We start from the raw sequence: 22,918 nt of genomic DNA, 5'->3' as shown, positions 1-22,918 counted from the left end.
ATCAAATATCTCACTTAGCAACAGAAATGTGGGGCTCAACTATGGTCGTAAGTCAAGGACTGCCCCTATTGAGATTTGGTTGCCCTTGCAGGACGTGGAAACCTGAAAGGCAAAACTGGCCGTGGTGGGCGACAGAAGAATCGTTTTGGGATTCCGGGAGCCAGCCAGTCGAACCTCCCCAACAGCCAGGCCAGCCAAGATGTGGTCTCCCAGCCTTTCTCTCAGGGCCCCTTGACTCAGGGTTACATCTCCATGAGCCAACCCTCACAGATGAGCCAGCCTGGCCTCTCCCAGCCAGAATTGTCACAGGTAACAAGTTTTGCTTCTCGGGTGCTGCTTGGGGAAGGGATTCTGAGTAAATTCTACGGAGATGTTGGGTATTTTTCAAAGTATAAGATACACCTTTTTCCCCAAAAAAAGAGGGTGAAAATTTGGGTGCGTCTTATACACCGAATGTGTACACACATATACACACACACACACGGCCAAAAACATGAGGCATGGAGGCAGCGATGGTCTGTGGCAATCCCTGCAGCCTGGAACAGCTGATTGGGGTTATTCCCGCAGTCTGATCCACCCGCCAATCAGCTGTGCTGAATCAGGCTGCAATAAGTTCTGAAGCTGACCTGGCTGGTAAGAGTTTGCAGTAGCAATCACATTCAGAAAGCACACACAAGTAAGCAGGATTCAAAATAATAATAATATACAGTACAATAACAGAAACAGGTTTTCCAAGGTAGCAGTAAATACAAGCAAAACACAAGCAGTTTCACTTTCAGTTCTCAGCTAAGCCAGGCTCCTTCCTGTCTCCTTGTTACCCACATGGCAAATACTGTTTCAGAGTCCAAATAGCCCTCATTGGCTGACAGTTGCTATGCCTATTGGCTGACCTTGTTAACATGTGTTCCAAGTCAGGAAGCTAGTCAGCTGAATACCATGAATGCTGGTAGGGAGAGGCAGAATTTTTTTTCTTATTTTGCTCCCCACTAAGGTGCATCTTATAGTCTGGAGCATCTTATACTCCGAAAAATACCTAAGTGGTAGCACAATCTTCTTGGTTTAAGATCCAAGAGAGGTTTCCTCTAAAGGCCAAACATCTTTTGCTATCTGTTGTAAGCAAGATACCTTAAGACTATTTGCCCCCCATTAATGCTAGTTGTTGTTGCTGTTGTTTGCTGTTTATTGGATTTATATGCCGCCCTTTTCCCAAAGGACTCATGGCGGCATACAACATTAAAAAAACAACAACACATATTACAAAAGTTAAGTATCCAAAAACAAACCCAATTAATATTAACAATAAAAATTTAAAAATTAGATTAAAATTAACAAATTAATCATTTATTTTATTCTGTTCAGGCCAGACCGGCTTGCTGGAAAAGCCAACTTTTTAGGGTGTGTCGGACAGACCGGAGTTCGGGGATTATCGAAGCTCCGGGGGCAGCTCATTCCAGAGGGAAGGTGCTCCCACAGAGAAGGCTCTCCCCCTGGGGGTCGCTAGCCGACACTGTCTGGCCGATGGTACCCTGAGGAAACCAACTCTGTGGGATCGCACTGGAGGGTGGGAGGCTACTGGTGGCAGTAGGTGGTCTCGCAGGTACCCTGGGCCTAAGCCATGGAGCTCTTTAAAGGTCATAATTAGTACCTTGAATAGCACCTGGAAAACAACCGGCAACCATTGTAGGCCGCCTAAAAGGGATGTAACATGGGAGCATCTAGATATCCCCATGATAACCCACGTGGCCGCATTCTGGACCAACTGAAGCCTCCGGGTCCTCTTCAAGGGCAGCCCCATGTAGAGAGCGTTGTGAACCTGACATCTGAAGAGTACATGATTGGGAAGACTGCCTCAAATTGCCTTGTGACTAGTGCTTAAGAACCACCTCTAACCAATTTTTTATTTGAGAAATTTACTCACTATCCTGCACAAGTTGGCTAAAGTATCATAAGCCATTGTGATGGTATCAGAATTATGAAATAGCTCTCCAGTTATCTGCTAAGCTGGTTCTTAAAACAGTTTTGAATCATCAATCAACAGTTTTTATCTTGAATGACTCTGAGTCGCTTGTTTCCTCATTCTTTCCGTAAAACGGTTGCTGTGTACTAGACTTGGGATATAGTGTATTATATTGTAGTTTTATCGGTATCCCTCACCTCGTAGCTCAGTAGATCTTTCTGGATGAAAAAAAAATGCACATTTAAAATTTTGTTCATTTTTTCTCTCTTCAGGATAGTTACCTTGGTGATGAGTTTAAATCTCAGATTGATGTGGCCCTGTCGCAGGATTCAACTTACCAGGGGGAACGCGCATATCAACATGGAGTGACGGGGCTGTCACAGTATTAGAGTGTAAGGTGCTTTAAGGGGTAAAAAATAGCTTGATAGTCTCATCAGTATCTCTTGCCTTCTCAGCTGCTCTGAGCACTCAAGCCTCCCATACATGAGAGGAGTTTGTAAATAGGTTGTTTTGCTTCTTTTTGCTTCTTTAAGATTGCTAACTTAATTTGTAGCTTTGAAGGTGCTAATAACATTCAACTACTTTAGGAAGACAGAAAGAGGCTGAGGGCTATAACAGAATAACAGACATGGAAAGGACCTTGGAGGTCTTCTAACCCAACCCCTTGTTCAGGCAAACCCTATACCATTTCAGACAAATGTTTGTTCAAACTTTTTTTAAAAAAATCTCCCGTGATGGAGCACCACAACTTCTGGAGGGAAGTCATTTAATTATTCTAACTGTTGAGAAATTTTTCCTTAGTTCTAGGCTGGTTCGCTCCTTGACTAGTTTCCAATTCGCTTTGAGTTTTAGTCCCCAACTTAGGAAAAAGTTCCAAGATCACAAAATTACATTCCCCTTTTTTTCTTCAGATGCAATGCAACCTCGGGTTTAGGTTCTGCTGAGAAAAACACCTTGCTTTTATCATATTTTTGAGATTTGAAAAAAACAAAACAAAATGTTTTTCTCTGTCTCTTAAGTCTCTGTTTGGGAATCCCCTGTGAAATTTGAATGGGTAAATTTATGTCTAATCAAATGAAGCATTTCATACGAGGCATTGTGCCACAACATATATTCCATTGGAGTTGGACAGCTAATAAACTGACAAAAATCAATAAACAGACCATCTTTCAAACATTGAAAACCTTAATAGATGGGCATTTAAACAATGGCTGTTGATCAGGCTATCTGAATGGAATTGTCAGGATGAGAGGCAGTTTCTTTCTCCATATTAAATGCAAGTAGAGGCAAGACTCACATATCAATTGTTTCTATCATTTTGGGTTTTTTAATTGGGTAAAGTAAGGGCTCAGTGGCTAAGATTCTAAGGTAGTCGATCAGAATGGTTGACAGTTTAAATCCCTAGCGCCACGTAATGGAGTGAGCTCTCATTACTTGTCCCAGCTTCTGCCAACCTAGCAGTTTGAAAGCATGTAAAATGCAATTAGAAAAATAGGGACCACCTTTGGTGGGAAGGTACCAGCATTCCATGCACCTTTGGCGTTTCGTCATGCTAGCCACATAACCACAGAGAAGTCTTTGGGCAGTGCTGGCTCTTCAGCTTTGAAACAGAGATACGTAGCGCCCCCTAGAGTTGGGAATGACTAGCACATACAGTACTGTGCAAAAGTTTTAGGCAGGTATGAAAAAATGCTGTAAACAAAGAATGCTTTCAGAAATATAAATAATGATTGTTTATTTCTGTCAATTTTCAAAATGCAAAGTGAGTGAACAAAAAAAATCTAAATCAAATCAATATTTGGTGTGACCACCCTTTGCCTTTTTTCACACCTGCCTAAAACTTTTGCACAGTACTGTATGTGCGAGGGGAACCTTTACCTTTACCTATTGTGTAAAGGGCCTGGTTCTTTACAACTGTGAAAACAAACATTCTACTAACAACTTAGTTTATGATTTGCTTCTGGGTATGTTTGGGCCTCTTGAAGAAAATCTTGAGTAAGATGAATGAGAAAGTGCTACTTTGGAAGCAGTGGCACTGTCTTCTTGGTTTTTAAAATTTAACTGTAGTTTTACTAATTCATTGATAACATTTATAGGCTGTCCCAGCCCGTTATGGCTCTGGGCATTGTTATGGCAGTGATAATATATTATGGATCGGCTATGCTCAATTCATTGAACTATTTTTGATAAAGAAAGTTTTCAGAAATTTAACCCAGACCTTGCAATGTTAATGACCCCTTTGTCTTTCCTTTAGGTTGAAGGAGAAGAGCTAAGCTTATGTGGAGCTTAGTTCAACAGCAATTTATTCAGGGTAATAAAAATAAAATAAAATGGATACCTGTTTTCCACTGCTAAAACTGAAGCGACTCTGTGAGAGCAACAGGAGAGAGAGGGATAAAAAGAGAGAAACCAACGGAGAGGAGGAGAAAGAAGAGCGAGAGAGCGAAAGAGAAAGAAGAGAGCCCACTGCTAGCTCACTGAGGCAAGGAGACTGACCGGAGATGGGAAGAGAAGCACCGGAGGACCAACTGGCACCTCACTGGGAGGGAGAACTAACTCGCCCTGGAAGAACTGAGTGGTCAGCGAAGTTCCCTGTCCCCTCCCCTGCCACCAACACACCCACTGAGAAAGAGAGGAAGGGTCTTAGAAGAATCATTTCATTCCGTTCGTATTGCAAGCAGGGTTTCACAGTTAGAACAGGTGGGGAAGAGGAAAAACCCCCATCTCAGAGTTGTTCATGTACCAATCTCTCCAGGTTTTTTGTTTTCAAGAGAAGGAAAGAAAGAAAGGAAAGGAAAGAAAGAAAAGAAGGAAAGAAAAGAAGGAAAGAAAGAAAAGAAGGAAGGAAGGCAGGAAGACCTTGTTGGCCTTTTTAGGAACAAGCACACCATCCAAGAGAAAACGTCCTGAAGCTTGTGGGGAAGCCAGCTGTGACTGGTACTCGACTCTGAGATGATGTGGGTTTTGCTGTCCCAAGATCTGGCTTTGAGCCTTGTGCGGCTTCACCCACAGTCCGAATGGCAAGATGATGGGGTGGTTCTTTTTTTCTTTTTTCTTTTAAAAGAAATTCAAAGAAGCACTGGATATTTTTTTTTTTAGAAGTTTGTCTCTGAAATTTAGTAGTGGACCTGGAGGAAAATCCTTGTTTTGAGATGCTTAAAAAAAAAGAACAAACGAAACCATAAAAGATACATATATATTATCTATATCTGTACGTTTTAACGCAAGTAGGAATACCAATCTCTTGTGTGTGATTTCAGTCAATCAAACTCTTCTTCTTGGGGGAGAGGCGTATCTTTGCAAGGAACCCAATGTATCCTGCCAGTGCAGTGGAGAAATGAGAACGGTGTTTGTCAAGTTTTAATTGGTTCCTGCCTGGGCTCTTCTCTGGGCTGTTGGTTTAAGGTATCTGCTTTACAGAAGGGAGAGGAGGAGCGTGTGCCCTTTGGCCCCTGAGAAGGAAGAACGCTGGGATTGATCTGCTTTTTTTTTTATTAGTTGCTGCCGACATTGGGAAAACTGTAGTGGAAACAGGGGATTATATTGGTTTTGAAGTAAAGCTTCTCTGATGATATATTGAGATAGTTTGGGGAGGAAGAGCAGGCAGATATTTTAAGGGGTGGCCACTCTGGGGCAAAAATCTATCTTTGGCATGGAGGGTTATTTTTTTTTCTTGACGTTCAGCTGCAGAATGAGCATCAGAAGTTTAAACAAAGCTGGAGACCACATGAAGGTGCAGGACCCTCAGTCAGATTTTATCATTTCAAATCCCAACTGGAAAAAGGGGCAATTTTTGAAGAATGAAAGAAAAAACACCCACAAAGAAGTCACCCTGGCTCACAGCAGAAAAGCATGCATCTCTGCATTAAAAATATTGAGACCGCCGGCCTCTTTAGCCTATGATTGGTTTGGTTTTTCTTGCCACCAAAGGTGGGGTTTCCTTTAACCAAGACACTTTTGACCAACTGCCCAGTTGTGCGATTTAAAAACAAAAAAACAGAATTAATTTAGCTTTCTTTTCCAACCAAAGGGCTGTAAGCGTCCATTTTAACTTTTTGTATATGTTGAAGAATCCCCCCACCCTAGCTTTACATGGATGAACTTTAGAACCACCTCCTTTTTATTTTAAAAAATTGGACATTTTGTATAATGTTCATTCCCACTTTTGCCCTTCCCCCCCCCCCCCCAAAAAAAAAAAAACACCACAACCTCAATACCGTTATGCAAGAAAGCCTATCTGGCTTCTTTTGCCTGTTTAGCATTCACTGGGCCTTGCTTTATATTGCAGGTTCTGGAAGAGGGGGACACATGAATTGAAAATCTGCAATTGTTCTTATTAATTGAAAATGTCTCCAGAGTTTAGACTTCTACCATGTGTATGGGAAAGGGAGACAGGCCACCTTCCTGCCTGAAACGTGGAATCTTTATTCAGACTGTTGGAGAACTGCTTGTTAAATTTCTTTTCTTCTGCCATCCCCTTCGCTGTGTGGCCGTGTAGATTTTTGAGCTAGACTTAAGCGCTAAACCTCTGTGCAATGCAATCCACTGAGTAAATGTAGCTCCCTCGTCCTTCCACTGTCTTCCTCACCTCCTTCCCCTTCCCTCTTCACATTTCACTTAGGTAGCAAATGCTTGCCTCTTTGTGTTGACCTCCCCGCCCGCCCGCCTTTGTAGCGATTATAAAATGCTGAGTTTCAATGCAAAACCCCACCAGAACATCAGTGCTAGCGGGGTGCTGATTTTTTTTTCCTGTCTCAGTTTGTTTTAAAATCTGTTTCTCATCAAATTAATAAAAAATGCTTGCATTCTGTGCCTGGGGACTCAACATTCTGATGTTTAGTTGTTAAGATGTCTAGCAATAAACCTACAAGGAGTCTTTCAGTCAGAACAGTTCAATATGACACACACACACACACACAAACATTCATTCTGTATTTTTTAAAATTGTATTGGCTTTTGCTGATCCCCCTCTTAAGAAAGGTATTTAACAAGAGCATACCATATTCGTGCAATCAGCACTCAGGGGCAAAGGAAGAAGTTTCTCTTGGAATTTCTTACACAGTATTGTGCACTACTTTACTCTGCATCAAATGTATATGCAGGAATAATTTGTGTTTTTAACATTGGCCATTCCTGATTTTTTGTTAACTAGGGACATGCTTCACTTTATATCACAGTTTTAAAATCCAGTCCTGTCTGCAGTCTCTCTTCAGAATGCATTTACTAGTTAGTAAAAGGTGAAGATTCAGAATCCAAAAAACATGTACTCTACATTTGTTAGTGGCCCTCCACATCTAGCATGAAAATTTCAGAATTTTCATATAATCCAATTATGGTGGCTGCTAGCTTTTAAGAAATGCATACAGCAGAAGCCCTAGATGGCAGCATCTGCATTTGCAGAAATAATGCAAATATCAAATACTATCAAATATCAAATACTATGTGCCCCACATAGAAAAAAGTATCAGCTGCACTGTACACAAATTTATTAAGACTTTGGTCTAGCAGATTCTTCCCATGTTCTTTTGATAAGTGTTTGGTCTTGTTTTAGAAATCAAGCATTCCCACGCAAGCAAATTTGATGGAATTTGGTTTGAAGGACAATCCTAAATAACACAAGCTTCACAGTTTTTGTTTATTTAATAACCAAGATCATTGATAAAGAAATTTTAAAAATAAACCGTACAGCGATTTAAAATAATATATTACTTTTGTAAAACCAATTCTGATGACTTTGATCCTAGGAACAATTAACAAATTATTTAACTTGCATCTAAAAATAAATGGTATGTGATAAATTGTAAGACATAGCCTCTCCATAAATTGTACACAACTCCAGCAATTTTGGACAAAAGCATTTTACATCCCACTTTAATGCCCCTCAACTATGTGGCTCCTCTAGCCACTCATAAGGAGATTATGAACTAGATGACCATAACTGAACATCTGGTGGCTCAACTAAAGATACAGCAGGAAGAGGTTGATGAAACAGCAATAACCAAGGAGAATCTGGTGAATCATCTCACCGACAGCCGCATTCATCCACCACCATGTCCTCGTAATGTCTCAACACCACGTTATCATTGTTGTCATAGTACAGAACGGAGATTGGGGAAAGGCGGACGGGGATACAGCAAGGCTGAGGGGTCCCAGCGGGGTCCAGAGAATGCACAATGGTTTGCAAGATGGCATGGTTGGTGCTGTTGAGTTCCTCGGTCAGGGGAAAAGGGCATTCGCCGAGGCAGTAGTTGGCCAGGTAACCCTGTGGAGCAATGATCCAATTCTCCCAACCGACTTCGGTGAAGCTGATGTACAACCGGCGGGGTTTGCAAATGTTGCTGGCGGAGACTGGCCTGTAGTAAGCGCTGCGCCTTTTCCTGGGGCTTTTGCACTGCCCAGGAGTGAGGGAAACCACCAACAGGGAGGTGCTGAGCATGGAATGGAGCTTGGAGCATAAGCTTCTCTCGGGTGACGCTGGGAGGCTAATTTCAAGGAGCAAGCCCAAGTTCTTGGATGGAGTCTGCCATTCCTTCGCCAGCTCGGTCAGGTTGAAGGCAAAGGACTTGCGCAGGTGGACGAAGGATTGCTCCACCAGGAGTTGGCGGCTGTAAGTATGGGCGGACATGCCACGCAAGGTCATCTGGGGAGCCCGATAGAGGCTTAACTCGAAGGGATGAACGGAGCTGGAACCCTGGTACTGGTTGTGGCTGAACTGAATCTCCAGCTGGGCCAGGGTCAACTGCTCCCCTTCCTCCAGGGCAGAGAAATTAAAATATAGCCGTTTTTGTAAACATATCCAACTTGGGGGTTCTTCTCGGTGGATCAATTGTCCTAGAGTGGGTGTAGAAATCAAAAGCACTTTGGGGTTATCAGAATGTTACCAGACAGAAAGCATTTGGGGTAAGGGGAGAAGGGAGCAACTATCAGACAAACAACAATGTCCCTCACTAAACATTTAGGACTGAAAGAATTTGATTTATTTTTAGCACCTTAACATTTTTAATCCGTCTTCTATCCCAGCCTACCATAGAGAGGCAAAGTCATTCTGAAAAACTAAGGTGGAAGAGATCCCTTGTAAATATACCTGTAATCCTGGTTTAGTGACTACCTCATTTATTTTATTTATAAAATGTATAAGCCACCCAACTTAACGTAACTTGATGGGTTAGCAACCATTTGCAGCTACAATGGTGACAAAAAAAGCAACAGGTTACTCAGAAAGTGCTGCTGTAACTTTGAAGGTCACTAAGTGAGCTGTTGTAAGTCGAGGGCTACCTGTATGTTGATTTAACTTTTCTTAGAAAGAGCTCAAGTTTGTCCTAGTTCCACTATTATGACCTAGTCACCAAGGTCATTTAGTCAAGCAATGGGTTTGAATTTGGTTTGGTCTTTCTCTGGAAAAAGTTGGATGCACATTCCACAATGCTGGAAACTCATGAAATGAGAATTTAGTTGGCCAGATGCAAGAAAAAGGAAAAAAAATAAAGGAAATCCAGCCAATTTGAAAACTATTCTGGCTGAGCATTTTTCTTTTAATCCATTAATTAATTGAATTAATTAGGGCTGCCCTAATGCAGATTTCAGGAGCTGTGTTTAGCAGCAATTAGAAAGGTACCTTCTTAAAGCTACAACTTTACCCTTCAAAAAGAGAATTTTATTCCTTTGTTACATTTTTATTTATGTTTTTATTAAATTTATATGCTTACCCATCTCGCCTAGAGGTGACTCTATGGACTTACCACCAAATAAAAACAACACGAAAAAACATTAAAATTGTAGATATTAACGTTAAAAGTGACTTTTTAAAAAAATGGCAAGGAATGAATGGAACAAGAGGCAGGGAGATGGCTTGAGACTTTTTCCTCTTTGGGATCTCAAAGTGATAACATTGGGGGAATAGAAATATCGCATCTTCCAAGTAGAGTTTAAAAAAATCTTATTGGTGGAATCCTCATTTAGAAGACTAATTTGAAATGTGGATTAATTTAATTTTCCTTCCCCCACTCCATTTTCTCCTTGTTAACTAAAACGGCTCAAATATTAGCAGTTCCAATTGTATCCCAAGGTATACTTTTGTCACCTACAGAAATATATTGTGGGTTTTTCTGTGACCGCTTCCTCCCCCCCACCCACCCCCGCCTTGTTTTTCCTCTGTGTTAATTCGTTTAAAAACAATCGCCCATTTTTGTTACAAGTGCCACGGCCGCTTCCTTCAGCTTCCCACGCAAGTTGCAAACCAAGTACGCACGTTCCAAAGGAAAACTTTTCCAAATCCAATCATTTCTCCCTACCCGCCAACTTGATTGGAAACCAACTGCCGCAACCCAATAGGAATAGCCGAGCTTCATAACCATGCCACTGATAAGGACAACTGACCGTTAATATTTTGCTGGGCACTGATCGCCCAAATTTCATTGATTTCACGTGGCATTTGTTGTTTTGTAACTGGAAGGCTGAGATAACGAAGCGCAAATCCCCGTAAAGAAAAGGAAGAACTAGCCATCCGGAATCCAGAAACAGGAAGGGGGGGGGGGAAACCGGGCGGCATGTAAATTTAATAAATAAGGCGCTATTTTTCTGCAAACGTGCCTGGGCTCCCTCTAAAACTTCGGAAAGTTAGGATGAAGCGGGTTGCAAGGCGCACTGCTCGCACTCAGGGTAACAAGGGACAAACAAACCGGGAGGCATGTAAATTTAATCAACAAGGAGTTCTCTTTCTGCAAACGCGCCTGGGCTCCCTCTAAAATAAAACCCGAGAAAGGAAAAAAAAAAATCAAGCGGTTTGCAACAGGGGAGAAAAAAAACCGGGAAGCATGCAAAGGTAATAAAGAAGGCGCTTATCTTTCTGCAAGCGCGCGCCCGGGTTCCCCCCTAAATAAACCTCCGAAAGGAAAGGATCAAGCGGTTGCAAGTCGCAGTGCACGTACTCAGGGGTTCCCCTGGGTCAGTTTCTGGGAAATCCGACCACAGATTCGGGGTTCCACGAGGTCAGAAAGCAGATTCCCACGTGCCGGGTTTGCAACCAAGCGCGTTGCGCGCGCGCGCTCCATCGCTTCAGCGCTACTCCTTGGATTAAAGGAAAAAGGCCCGGCTGGGAGTGAGGATTTAACGCGCGCTCGCACGTTTTTACAATCGCCTCCCATCCCGGTTCCCCCCCCCTGAGCTTACCTTGGTCGGGGAAAACCCGAATGACGTTTCCAGGGACTTGGAATTCCTCCACCCAACACGGGTTCCGGGACTCCTTGGACGCCTCGCTTCTTGTCTGGAACATCTTCCATAGCCAGGGCGGCACCGGAGCAGGCGACCTGGGGCTGGGCCTGGTTTTCAGCCCCAGGGATCTCAGGAGCACCGTTTCCTGAGGGTGCAACGCCGACCCTACCCCCGGGAAGATCCAGAGCAGCACCCCGAGCCCCAACAGGACTCCCAGGCCCAGAGTTCCCATGAGGGAAGGCGAGGACGATGGCGTCGGCTTGGAGAGGAAAGGCCGAGGCGCGCTGGGCTCCTGGGCAGGGAAGGACCTTCCTGGAGAGTGGAAGGAAGGCGATCTGAGAAAGTGAGAGAGGAGGAGAGATCCAGCCTTTTAAGCATTGGAGGTGGACCCCCTCCCCACCACCACCTCCGAAGGGTCTCTGGGGAGGGGCAGAACAGGCCCTGAGGGAATGTACGGGCAGGCCTCCCTCCCCAGCAGGGGTGGCTTTCAGGTAAGATGGGGGAGGGGAAAGTGGGGCTTGGCTTCCTCTGAGGCCCTCAAGGCCACCAACAGATACCAATGTTTAAAATAAAGGCAAACCTCAATCTATGAAGGTGGGGGTTAGAATATCAGAGTTGGAAGGGACCTTGGAGGTCTTCTAGTCCAGCCCCCTGCTCAAACCAGAAACACTATACAGCAGGGGTCACCAACCTTTTGGACTTCAGGGACCACTAAATTCATAAATTTTAAATCCTGCGGACCACTGATATGAATTTTTTAAAGAAGATAAATAGTATATTTAGTGCTATTAAAATGCAAATAATTTTGCTGCGGGCCACCAAAGTTTCCTCAAGGACCACCAGTGGTCCATAGACCAGTGTTTTTCAACCACTGTGCCGCGGCACACTAGTGTGCCGTGACATAGTATAAGGTGTGCCGTGGGAAAATTACTTTATATATAGTCAATATAGGCACAGAGTTAATTTTTTTTAACATTTTCTAATGGTGGTGTGCCTCGTAATTTTTTTCATGAAAAAAGGTTGAAAAACACTGCCATAGACCACCAGATGGTGACAACTGCCATACAGTATACTATTTCAAGCAAAACTCTGTCCAAGCACTTCTTAAAAACCTCCAGTATTGTAGCACCTACAAGTTCTAGTGGAAAGCCATTCCACTGATTAATTGTTCTCCCTATCGGGGAAATTTCTCCTTAGTTTTAGGTTGATTCTCTCCTTGATTAGTTTCCACCCATGGTGTCTTGCTCTGCCTTCAGAACAAGAAGCAATGGATGGTAACTAATCAAGGAAAAACAATCTAGATTAATCCACCATTAACCCATCAATCATAGTGCTTATTTAAAAAATATACAGTCCACAGAGCTTGGCCCTTGCCTATGTGCTGACACCACATGTGTCCTTTCCTTGGCAAAAAGAGTGTTGGCTCCGACTCTGGTGGTCTCCCATTCACTTATGAAAGCAAGGCTTGGAATTAACCTTGGGACCAGGATGCAAGGCTTGGAATTAACCTTGGTGTATTATGTCTAGTCCAGCTCCCTTCTCCAACAGAAAACCCTATACAGTATACAATTTCAAACAAAGCTCTGTCCAAGCTCTTCTTAAAAACCTCCAGTATTGGAGCACCTGCAAGTTCTAGTGGAAAGCCATTCCACTGATTAATTGGACTCAGTAGCTAAGATGCTGAGCTTGTCAATTAGAAAAGTCGGCAGTTCAAATCCCTAGCACCCCGTAATGGAGGGAGCTGCCGTTACTTGACCCAGCTTCTGCCAACCTCACAGTTCAAAACCACATAAAAATGCAAGTAGAAAAATAGGAACCACCTTTGGTGGGAAGGTAACAACGTTCCATGCTGGCCACATGACCAAGGAGATGTCTTTGGACAGCGCTGGCTCTTTGGCTTTGAAATAGAAATGAGCACTGCCCCCTAGAGTCGGGAATGACTAGCACATGTGTGAGGGGAACCTTTTACCTTTATTATGTCTATTCTCAACCATCCAGGTCTGGTTGTCCCAAAGATGCTTTTTCCAAATGGAAACTAGACTTCCTTGTTTTTTTTCTTTGAAAATGTTTCACTTCTCATCCAAGGAGCTTCTTCAATTCAGAAGAAAAGCGAAACATGTTCATAGGAGGAAAAAAACCATAGTCCAGATGATTGGACCATAGTCCATCTCCATGGACGTAACAATAATACACCAAGGTTAAAGCCAAGTCTTGCATCCTGGTTGGGACTTAAGTGTATTATTTTTTTTTAATATCTTGGCCAGTGCATTCTGTGAAGAGTTTGGCCTAGGGATTAAATCACCAGACCTGAATTTTGGAAGCTGTTAGCCCCACTTTAGGCATAAAAGCCTGCTGGGTGACTTTAAACCAGTCACCTTAGCCCAAACAACCTCTCAGGGTTATGGGAAAATGGGAGGAGGAAAGAGTACTAGGTATGTTTGCCAGCTTGCGTTACCTGTAAAAATAAGGTGAGCGAAAAATAAACTTGGGTCCAGTGACTTGTGTGAAAATAAAACCCTTAAAATCCTGATGGAACTTTTTGAAGAACTTTGAAGCACTTTAGAAATGCAGAGTGTGCTTGAGGCTGTTTTTACTTTGCAGCTTTTGCTGGCTTCCCACTTTATCTTTCCTTCAGATAATCTTAAAAGAGATTAAATAGGAGAAGGTCACATTGAGGACTCTGGAGGGTTAGGATCTTGTGGAAACTTCACACCTCAATAATACTGATTGGATAAAGTATTTGCAAATCACAGAGCATTTAGATAGAACATCATCCAGAGGAAGGAAAAATTACATATGTACAGTTGTGGCTGAAGGAAAGGAAAGAAAAGATGAAGAAAGGACAATGCTTGATAAGAAAGCTGCAGGGATCTTGCAGAGACTTATTCAAATCCAGCACCCTGAAAGGCTTTTGTGAACTAAACTCTTGTGAAAAACGTGATGCCATGAACATTGATTGACTAGATATATTACTATCTTTTCTAGAGGTCTGTCTTCTTCTTTTTTCTGCAACAACCTTAGTAGTTTTTTTAAAACCCTGAACTTGCCTGAAGGGGAAGTACGTCTATTTGCATTACAAAGGCCTCTCCTGCCTGCCTTCATTTAGCTTTTGCTGAAGAAACACCAGAGGCATTAACAAAAAGTGGGTTTAACCCACAGCACTCCTAATTTTTATATTTCTCTTTTTAAAATTGTAAGCTGTCCAGAGTTGACCCCAAACAATGAAATGGTCGGTATATAATTTAGTTAAATAAGGAAGTGGTAATTCGAGACTGCATTATAACTCTTGCAGTATTGCTTCCAGCGATATTTTTTTTTCTTCAAAGGCTTAAGATCATGAAAAATGAAAATTAATCTCTAAAAATGGATCACCCCAAACCAGAGAAAAATCAAGTCTCCAGTCTCATCATCCCCCCCTCCTCCATCTTCCTAAAAGAAATTAAAAGTAGTCCTCAAAATAATTGAGGCCAACATTTCTGTTGTTAAGTGAGACGTTTGTTAAGTGAACTTTGCCCCAAATTAAGATCTTTCTTGCCACAGTTGTTAAGTGGATCATTGCAGTTGTTCAGTTAGTAATATGGTTGTTAAATGACTTTGATTTCCCCATTGACTTTGCTTTTCAGAAGGTTGTAAAAGTTGAACCCATGACCTCAGGACACAGCAACCGTCATAAATATGAAACAGTGGCCGAGGTTCTGAATTTTAATCACGTGGTCATGGGGATGCTGCATTGGCTGTGTGAAAAAAGGTCATAAGTCACTTTTTTCAATGCCATGGTTTTAGTGACCATTTGAATGGTCACTAAATGAACTGTTGTAAGTCGAGGAATATCTGTAAACATCCCTCTGCCTGCAAATGCTTGCCAAAACTGGCCAGTAGGTTTCAGAAACTCGATTAGATGTCATATAGTTCAAGATTTCAAGCAAAGGAATGTTGTATTTCATCCTCCATTTTTTTCCTCACAATTATCCCATGAGGTGAGTTGGAGTAGGAGGGAGGCAGTGTTTCTCTATGGTTGAGGACAGATTTGCAATTTACACCTCCCATCGCCTAATCCAGCATCTTTCCTGATCAACCTCACAGCCTCGAAAAGGAATTGCCCACCTTAATGTCTCAGGAAATGCCATTTTGACGACACCCCCCCCCTTTTTTTGTGGTGGTTGCAGTGAATCTTCACATCCCCCTGATGCAACCAGTTCTCATGCAAAAAAATGTTCTAGTTATGCACTTCAAAGCTCTTTGTGATCCTAATCTTGCAGATTGCAAATTTGCTGCCACTCCACCCCTTTTCATCTAATCTACCTCACCTAACTTTTGCAGACATCAAAGTCGGGATTTTTTTTCCATCCTGTGGAAGTCTCGCCAAAAGAACATCTTCCTGTCAACCTCTGGGGTTGGGGCCCTGGTGCGGTTCTGCCCCCCCTCCCCCCAAAAAAGTGTAGTTGCAGCCAGCTGCACCAGTATTTTTGGTTGGTTATGGAGGGATGCCAGTTCGGTATCTGCTTAACGGCTGTTCCTATTAAGCCACAAAGCTAAGTGATTTATTGGAGAAACTAAGAATGCTTTGAAAAATCTGTGAAACTCTTTGGGCAACTTTACAGTGCCGACGTGAAGATAAAGCAGAGCAGGACAAAATTTCTCCGGGATGCTAGAAAGGAGGAGATCCAGGTTGAATTCCCGCTCCCCTCCAGCCACAGAAGTTCATTGGCTGACTTTGGGACAGCCCCACCTTCTCAGTCAATCAGATGTAGAGGGAAAGATGGCAGTGGGATCCTCTGGGTTCAAATCCTTCTCAAGTACAGAAGGTTAAAGTAACACATTCAGCAGAGTCTACCTCCCAAAACTTGTGGGGATAAAAAGGACCCCCCCCATGTAAGTTTCCTTGAGCTCCTTTAAAAAAAACCTAGGATATGAATCATCTATGTTCATAGAGGAGGAGAGTGAAAAAAAGTTGGCTTGAAACTCAACATTAAGAAAACTTTAAGATCATGGCATCCGGCCCTCTCAATTCCTGGCAAATAGATGGGGAAGAAATGGAGGTCGTGACAGACTTGGATCTGGGTTCCAAGGTCACCGCAGTTGGAGACTGCAGCCAAGAAATTAAAAGACGCTTGCTCCTGGGGAGGAAAGCTAGGGCAAAAACTAAAAAAATGTTTTTTAAAAATACTAAAAAGCAGAGACATCACCCTGCCAACAAAAGTGTGTATAGTCAAGGCTATGGTTTCCCCAGTTGAAATGTATGGCTGTGAAAGTTGGACCATAAGAAAGGCTGAGCGCCAAAGAATGGAGGCCTTTGAACTCTGGTGCTGGAGAAGACTCCTGCTCTGAGTCCCTTGGACTTCAAGACAATCCAACTGGTCAGTCCTAGAGGAGATCAACCCTGACTGCTCTTTAGAAAGGCAGATCCTGAAGAGGAAACTCAAAGACTTTGGCCACCTGATGAGAAGGAAGGACTCCCTGGAGAAGAGCCTCATGCTGGGAAAGATGGAGGGCAAAAGAAGAAGGGGACGACAGAGAATGAGGTGACTGGATGGAGTCACTGAAGCCGTAGGCCTGAGATTAAATGGACTTGAGGATGCTGGAGGACAGGAAGTCCTGGAGGAACGTCTCAACTTCTCAACTAACAACAACAACGTCTGTGGAGATTCTCAAATCATCCAGGTCATGGTTATTCCAAATGTGCTTTTTCCAAAAGACAACTGGACATCTTTGAGGTTTTTTTTTTCCCTTTGAAAATGTTTCACTTCTTCAATTAAAAACTTCAGAACTGAAGAAACATCTTGGATGAAAAGTTAAAAAAAAACCCAAGAAGTCTTAATTGCCTTTTGGAAAAAGCGTTTTTGAGATAGCATGTGAATTGAATGAGTAATATGCAAATACTGTCTATGTTGAGATGTGCAGTTTTAACTGTATCATGTTGCAGTTGTTATAATCTTTGGAAACATTCCAAAATTTTATTGAAATCCCCCCCCCCCTTTTCCCAGCATAACGCTAACATTCTACGATTTCAACCTTTTAGCAGTGCTATAATGGGTAAGAAACGAAGAGAAAGACTGGCCCCTGAAATTCCATGGCTGTGAGTAAACATATGTTCATCTTTAAGCACAACTCAACGCCTTAATGCTCACAGTAGCATTCTGGTGTGAAATGGGAAATTCTAAATACATATGGATTAAACCATAGCAGATGGCATCGATTTCATTGGTTGCAAGAGAAAAAATGTAACTATCCAGGTTAAAACTTAGCTGTATGAGAGCTGTATGAAAACCCCAGAAAAGCAATGATAAAACAATTTCTGTTCTGCTGCCAAAAACCTGTAATGCGTATTTGGGAAAGCATGATATTAGAATCTTTCCCTTTTTAAAATCATGCTGGCTGTGGAATTCTGAGAATTGAAGTCCTTACATCTTAAAAGTTGTCAAGGTTGAGAAACACTGCTCTAAACTTTCCGGATATGGTAGCTCATTCTAAAAAAAAGAAAAAAAAAAGTAGATTCTAAGACTTGGATGTCCAGGGAGAAAAGTGCCCAAAATTACAAGAAAGAGTTCCACAATCACGCAGTTGAAACCCTGTCATATTATGATTTGGGTTAAAAAAATAAATAAAGAGGGAAGTAGAAATTCAATCACGATTGTAGCCACTCTGAGTTTTGCAACGCATACCTCCATCATCCTCGCACGGTTTCTCATTTCTTTATCTTGGTTAGTTTAAGATGGGTGGACTTCAACTCCCAGAATTCCTCAGCCAGCATGGTTAAAATAAACCAATCCAACCATTTAAATGGCACCAAGGAAAAAATCACCCAGCAATGAGGTTCCAGGTCTGCTTGCTTGCAGTTTCTTGTTCTCTCCTATTCCAAGTTATGTCTCAATTTTGAGAGAGAGATTGCCTCTGACAGAGAGTATCACTCTGCCCGGAAAACACTGCAGTGATCGACAGGAGTTGTGAAATGAAAACTAAATATGGATTGGTGCATCCTCTGTCATCATCTATACATTTAAAATGTGTGTGTGTTTTGTGTGTGTGTTCCAGCATAACTCTGGAATGCCTTGAGCAATTCCAGCCAAACTTGGTACACAGATGACTTACTCTCTGGAAACAAATACTGTGGGGGTAAGACACCCCTAAAACTCCTTGTGGTGTGTGTTCTGTTAAGATACAGCCTGTTGTGCCTTAAAATGACTTCTACTGTACAGTGTAACTGCTTCACAGTACTCCACAAGTGGGGGTCCCTCTGGTAAGGGGGAAAATCCAACATTAGAAATTATGTTTGGTCCGGACATTTTCTCCCTATAAATAAACACCCGGGCAACACTGGGTTATCAGTGTATAGTGTAACTATAAATATTGCTAGATAAACAAAAGAGAAAAAAACCTGTTTTCAAAGACAATTCAGAAAGCGTCATCTTGTGAATCCAAGCCTTATTTTATATACAACTTCTCCAAATACACGCAGTTAAGACAAAACAGTACTGCCGCCTTTTTCCTCTCCCAACCAGAACAAAGGGGGAAAACAAACAGGGTTTAGAAAAAGGAACAGGGGTAAAAAGTGCCGCAGGGCATTGTGGGATACTCCTTTCCAACCCCAACTTGCAAGGCTGAAAATTCATCGATTCACACATGTGCTTTTTCTATCATTGCTTTTTGCCACCTGGAGATCCTGAAGGGATTTCCGCCCATCCTGCTCTTCAACCAATCAGGAGTCCTGAACCAAGGGGGGAAAACAGTTCTGCCTTCTTGGGGCCACCACAGAGAAGGCCCTGCTGCGCAGAAGCCACAGAAAACTTGTCAGTTCCTCGTCCCTCTATCCTGATGGGAAATGTTTCCTACTAGGCGCCATTGATGCACCAGAGGATGGAAGTAGCTATTTTTGTGTGTGTGTGTGTGTGTTAATGCCCTGCTCCAATCTGACTCGGCTAAACGACGCGTCATGGACCTCCTCCTCCTCGTTTCCATCACTGCTAATGGAAATCCAGCTTGAAATCCAACTCCAGGGGGCTTTTAAAAGAAAAAAGAAAATTTGTAGATTGCTCCTCAATTAGAATTTGGTTGTCAACCCTGGGCGGAATAGGGTGGCAGCTCTTCAGTTCACCCCTGAACAGGCTGGAGTTTGAATGAATGGTTCCTTGCGGGTTTCTCCAGAATTCGGCTCTGTGGTTCTGCGAGTGCCTCTATAACCGCTTGTCTTTCACGATGCCGTTCTTTAAGTGATTTCTATGGAGGAGAAACAAAAGGACAATTGGTGGGGGAGGAAAAATCAGCTTTTACTATTCGGTCGTGCCTTCTGACCATTGGCCTCGGGCGTGGCTATGCAGAGGAGTGGGCATGGCCCTGGAATCGCCCCTCATACGAGTAGTCCTTGACTTATGACCTCCGTTGGAACCAAAACGTTCAGTCGCTAAGCAACGTGGTTGTTAATAACTGTGTTAAGTGAATCTTAAGTGTTATTTAACTTAATTGCAGTGATTCATTTAACAACTGGCAGTAAAGGTCGTAATATGGGACAAAGCTCACTTAACAATTGTCTTGTTTAGCAACAGGAATTTTGGGCTCAACTGGAGTCATGAATTGAGGACTACCAGTATGGCATAGCTGTACATATCTATCCATAAGTATATAATTGAGTATTTTTTAAAATCAAGGTCTATTTTCATTTCTTACAATTGGTTGGAATGGATGGATAAACCGTAGCTGATTTGTAACCTGCTTAATAATGGAGGGTATATTAATGTAGGAACCGGGGCTAATAGGGAAGGGCAACTGATTTCTTGATGATACACTGTGATCTATAAAATAGGTGACCGGGATATGGGACCCCTTGAATTCAGAACCTCTTGAAGGCAGCAGATGGAGGGATAAGGAAAGTCCTTACTAACATGAACGGAACAGAAGGGAGTGCTCTCTGGAGAAAAATATTGTGGGGGCAAAAGACCCCTAACACCCCTCAGGGGTGTGTGTGTTAAGATACAGCCTGTTGTGCCTTAAAATGACTTATACTGTACTGCTGTAAAATGGCTTCTACTGTACAGCACAGTGGAGTTGTCATAGTAACATCTTCTCAAGGGGGCTCCCTCTGGTAAGGGAAAAACTCCTACATTTGGTCCGGATATTTGCCCCCTATAAATAAATACCTGCGCAATGCCGGGTTATCGGCTAGTAATTCATAAATAAGTGTCTGAAGTCCATACTTGAGATACATAAGGCCACAATCCAAGGAATGTGCAGTATGTTGTGGATCAATCCGGAGATAGCTGTCAATGAACATCATTCTGGTGTTCAGGAAAAGTGTAAGAGGGTGGAGTCTTTGGCCCTGAGTGACAGGATTTCTCCACCATTTGGCATTTCTCCTACATGAGCTTAATATCCTCTCCATTGTCCAATTCTCCACTCCTGACTTTTACTGGCTTAAGTCACCTTTCAGACATTTCTGGTCATATTGCTTTTAGGCTTTCCTGCTTAACCTAAAAGACCCAATAACTAGTTTCTCCCATTTACTGCAGAATGAAATTGAAGCAGCGGTTTTTAACTCTGAGGTTGTGTACAGTACTTTTAAATATTATTATTTTTTTAAATATACTTTCTGAGTAAGAAAGTATTTTCTTCCCCCTTAATCTGTTCCATCATTTGCAGCAGCTCTAAAAGAAATGTGCGGGCCGTTTCCTACTAAGTGCCTCCTTGAGAAAGTGAAAGAGGAAGGGTAGTTGAAACAGATACTATTCTTGGTCTTCACCTCAGGAGGGTAGAATTTAAAAGGTTGTTAAGTCCTGTTGTGGCCCGCAGAGCAGAGCGGCAGCAGATTTGAACAGTGAGGAGGGTTGGGGAGGAACCTGAGCCAGTCCTGGAGTCTGGGGAAGGCTCTGACGAGGGCTGTGCGTCGGAGGCAGAGAGGGGGCCAGGGCCGTCCGACAGTTATCAGCTGCCTTCAGAGTCAAGACATCAGTGAGGCAGACAAACAGCTGGAGCCTGTTCCCAGTGTGCACATGCGCAGAGTTGCCAGACAAAGGGAACAGCTAAGAGCCGAGGTGGCGCAGTGGGTATAGTGCAGTACTGCAGGCCACTTCAGCTGACTGCTAGTTCAGCAGTTCAGCGGTTCAAATCTCACCGGCTCAGGGTTGACTCAGCCTTCCATCCTTCCGAGGTGGGTAAAATGAGGACCCGGATTGTTGTTGGGGGCGATATGCTGACTCTGTAAACCGCTTAGAGAGGGCTGAAAGCCCTATGAAGCGGTATATAAGTCTAACTGCTATTGCTATTGCTAAGGAACAAGAATTGACTTGGAAGTAAGGCCACAGGTAGAAGTTTATTCCATAGGGAATAAAAGGTGCAAAAGGGGAGTGGAGTTTGCAGGAGACAATTAATTTATTCCTGCATTCTTGCCAAGTATTGTGGTGCCACTCTCCAGGCCTGATAAAGGTCAGTAATTGTGACCTATTTTTAAAGACTCTGGGAGAGGAAATTTTGCTGGAGAGGAAACTGTAAATTAAATAAAAAGGATTTATCGGGACGAGGACTCAGCTTCGTGCTGCTGGGGAAGCCTACGTGAGAACAAGTCCATTGCTCTCAAGTCAAGTGTTTCTCAGCCTCAGCATCTTCAAAGCTATGTAGACTTCAATTCCCAGAATTCCCCAGTCAGCCTTAAAGCTACAGAGGTTGAGAAACACTGCTCCCTAAAAAACGGATCTGGCCAGAGCTAGATTCCATAATTAACAATGGAAGTGATGCTTTTTATGGTCTCCGTCAGCCTATAAGACTCGCTATTCCTCCCTATTTCTTCTTTCCGTGCAGAACGTAGCGTATTTGCAATCTGTTTTGGAGAAATTTTAGTTGTATTGGACCTGGGTTGGCGCAAAGGGAATTATTTGGAGGAATTGGAAAAGTATTTGGTATCTGTTCTGACCTAGGCATCACGAAATCACGAAGCAGACTCCTTGTCCCAACAAAACCCCTTTTCATTAAGTTAATGTGAATTCCTCTCATTCACATCCAGCAAAGAGTCTTCCAAGGGTGAATTTACAACCATAGACCTTATCAGGCTTGGAGAGCTGCCAGGCCGATATCTTCCAAACGCAACCCTGTACAAGAAAATTCTTGGCAAGGAGTCTGAACAAATCTTCACACTAATTAAGCAAACTGTCTCCTGCAAACTCTAACACTCTGTTTGCTCCTCTTTATTCCCTATGGGAGGGCCATTCTCCGCCCACCTGTGCGTTTACTGCGTTTACTCCCGAATTGGCCCTTGTTCCTTAGCTGCTCCCTTCTCCTGGCAGCTCTGCGCATGTGGACATCGGGAACAGGCTCCAGCTGTTCTTCTGCCCCACTGATCTCTGACTCTGAAGGCAGCTGATAACTGATGGACAGCCCTGACCCCATCTCTGCCTCTGACGCAGAGCCCTCATCAGAGCTTTCCCCCGATTCCAGGACTAGCCCATGTTGTTCCCCAGCCTCCTCAATGTTTGAGTCTGCCACCAGCTCCGCTGGCGGGACACAACAGTATCACAGGACTCAAGTTGTAATTTACGCTGTTTTTGTATGCCACTCAGAAGCAACCAACTGGCCATTGTTAGGAGGAAGAAACTGAGTTTCAGGCCTGCAGCCATCTTTTCTTTTGGATCTTTAGATCCTGCCACACTTTCTATTATTCTACTATGCATTTTCTATTGTGGGAAAATGGGAGAGGGGATTGTAAGGAATGAGATGCTATGCAGCCATAACAACGTTCTTTCTAGAAATCCAAGGTCATCCTTGGTCTCT

The 22,918-nt window shown here is 43.0% G+C and overlaps 3 protein-coding genes across 7 annotated transcripts in view; 1 reads left to right on the top strand and 2 right to left on the bottom strand.

Moving 5' to 3' along the window:
- Window positions 1-6,143, top strand: part of UPF1 (UPF1 RNA helicase and ATPase) — a 35,180-nt gene extending 29,037 nt beyond the window's left edge. For 4 of the 5 annotated variants that reach the window (XM_032217066.1, XM_032217142.1, XM_032216911.1 and 1 more), the window contains exons 22-24: window positions 92-309; window positions 2,230-2,349; window positions 4,212-6,143. In XM_032217066.1, the coding sequence (XP_032072957.1) occupies window positions 92-309; window positions 2,230-2,346 (335 nt within the window). In that variant the 3' untranslated portion in view covers window positions 2,347-2,349; window positions 4,212-6,143. Of the gene's footprint in view, window positions 1-91; window positions 310-2,229; window positions 2,355-4,211 lie in introns of all 5 variants that reach the window. The other variant, XM_032216985.1, reaches the window with a different exon arrangement.
- Window positions 6,144-7,979: 1,836 nt separating this feature from the next.
- GDF1 (growth differentiation factor 1) lies at window positions 7,980-11,450 on the bottom strand. Its single transcript, XM_032233810.1, has 2 exons — window positions 11,126-11,450; window positions 7,980-8,788 (listed from the first exon to the last, which is right to left on the bottom strand). Exons 1-2 carry the CDS (start codon window positions 11,397-11,399, stop codon window positions 7,980-7,982), a joined length of 1,083 nt encoding a protein of 360 aa, XP_032089701.1. The 5' UTR covers window positions 11,400-11,450.
- Window positions 11,451-18,599: 7,149 nt separating this feature from the next.
- CERS1 (ceramide synthase 1) overlaps window positions 18,600-22,918 on the bottom strand; it is a 47,688-nt gene continuing 43,369 nt past the window's right edge. Inside the window, exon 7 of the mRNA XM_032230147.1 lies at window positions 18,600-19,381. Coding sequence (XP_032086038.1) covers window positions 19,339-19,381 — 43 coding nt within the window. The 3' untranslated portion in view covers window positions 18,600-19,338. The remainder of the gene's footprint in view (window positions 19,382-22,918) is intronic.

Source organism: Thamnophis elegans, chromosome 1 (genome assembly GCF_009769535.1).
Source record: "Thamnophis elegans isolate rThaEle1 chromosome 1, rThaEle1.pri, whole genome shotgun sequence".
In the NCBI taxonomy this organism is placed as follows: domain Eukaryota; kingdom Metazoa; phylum Chordata; class Lepidosauria; order Squamata; family Colubridae; genus Thamnophis; species Thamnophis elegans.
This window is presented reverse-complemented; position numbering and strand designations above follow the sequence as displayed.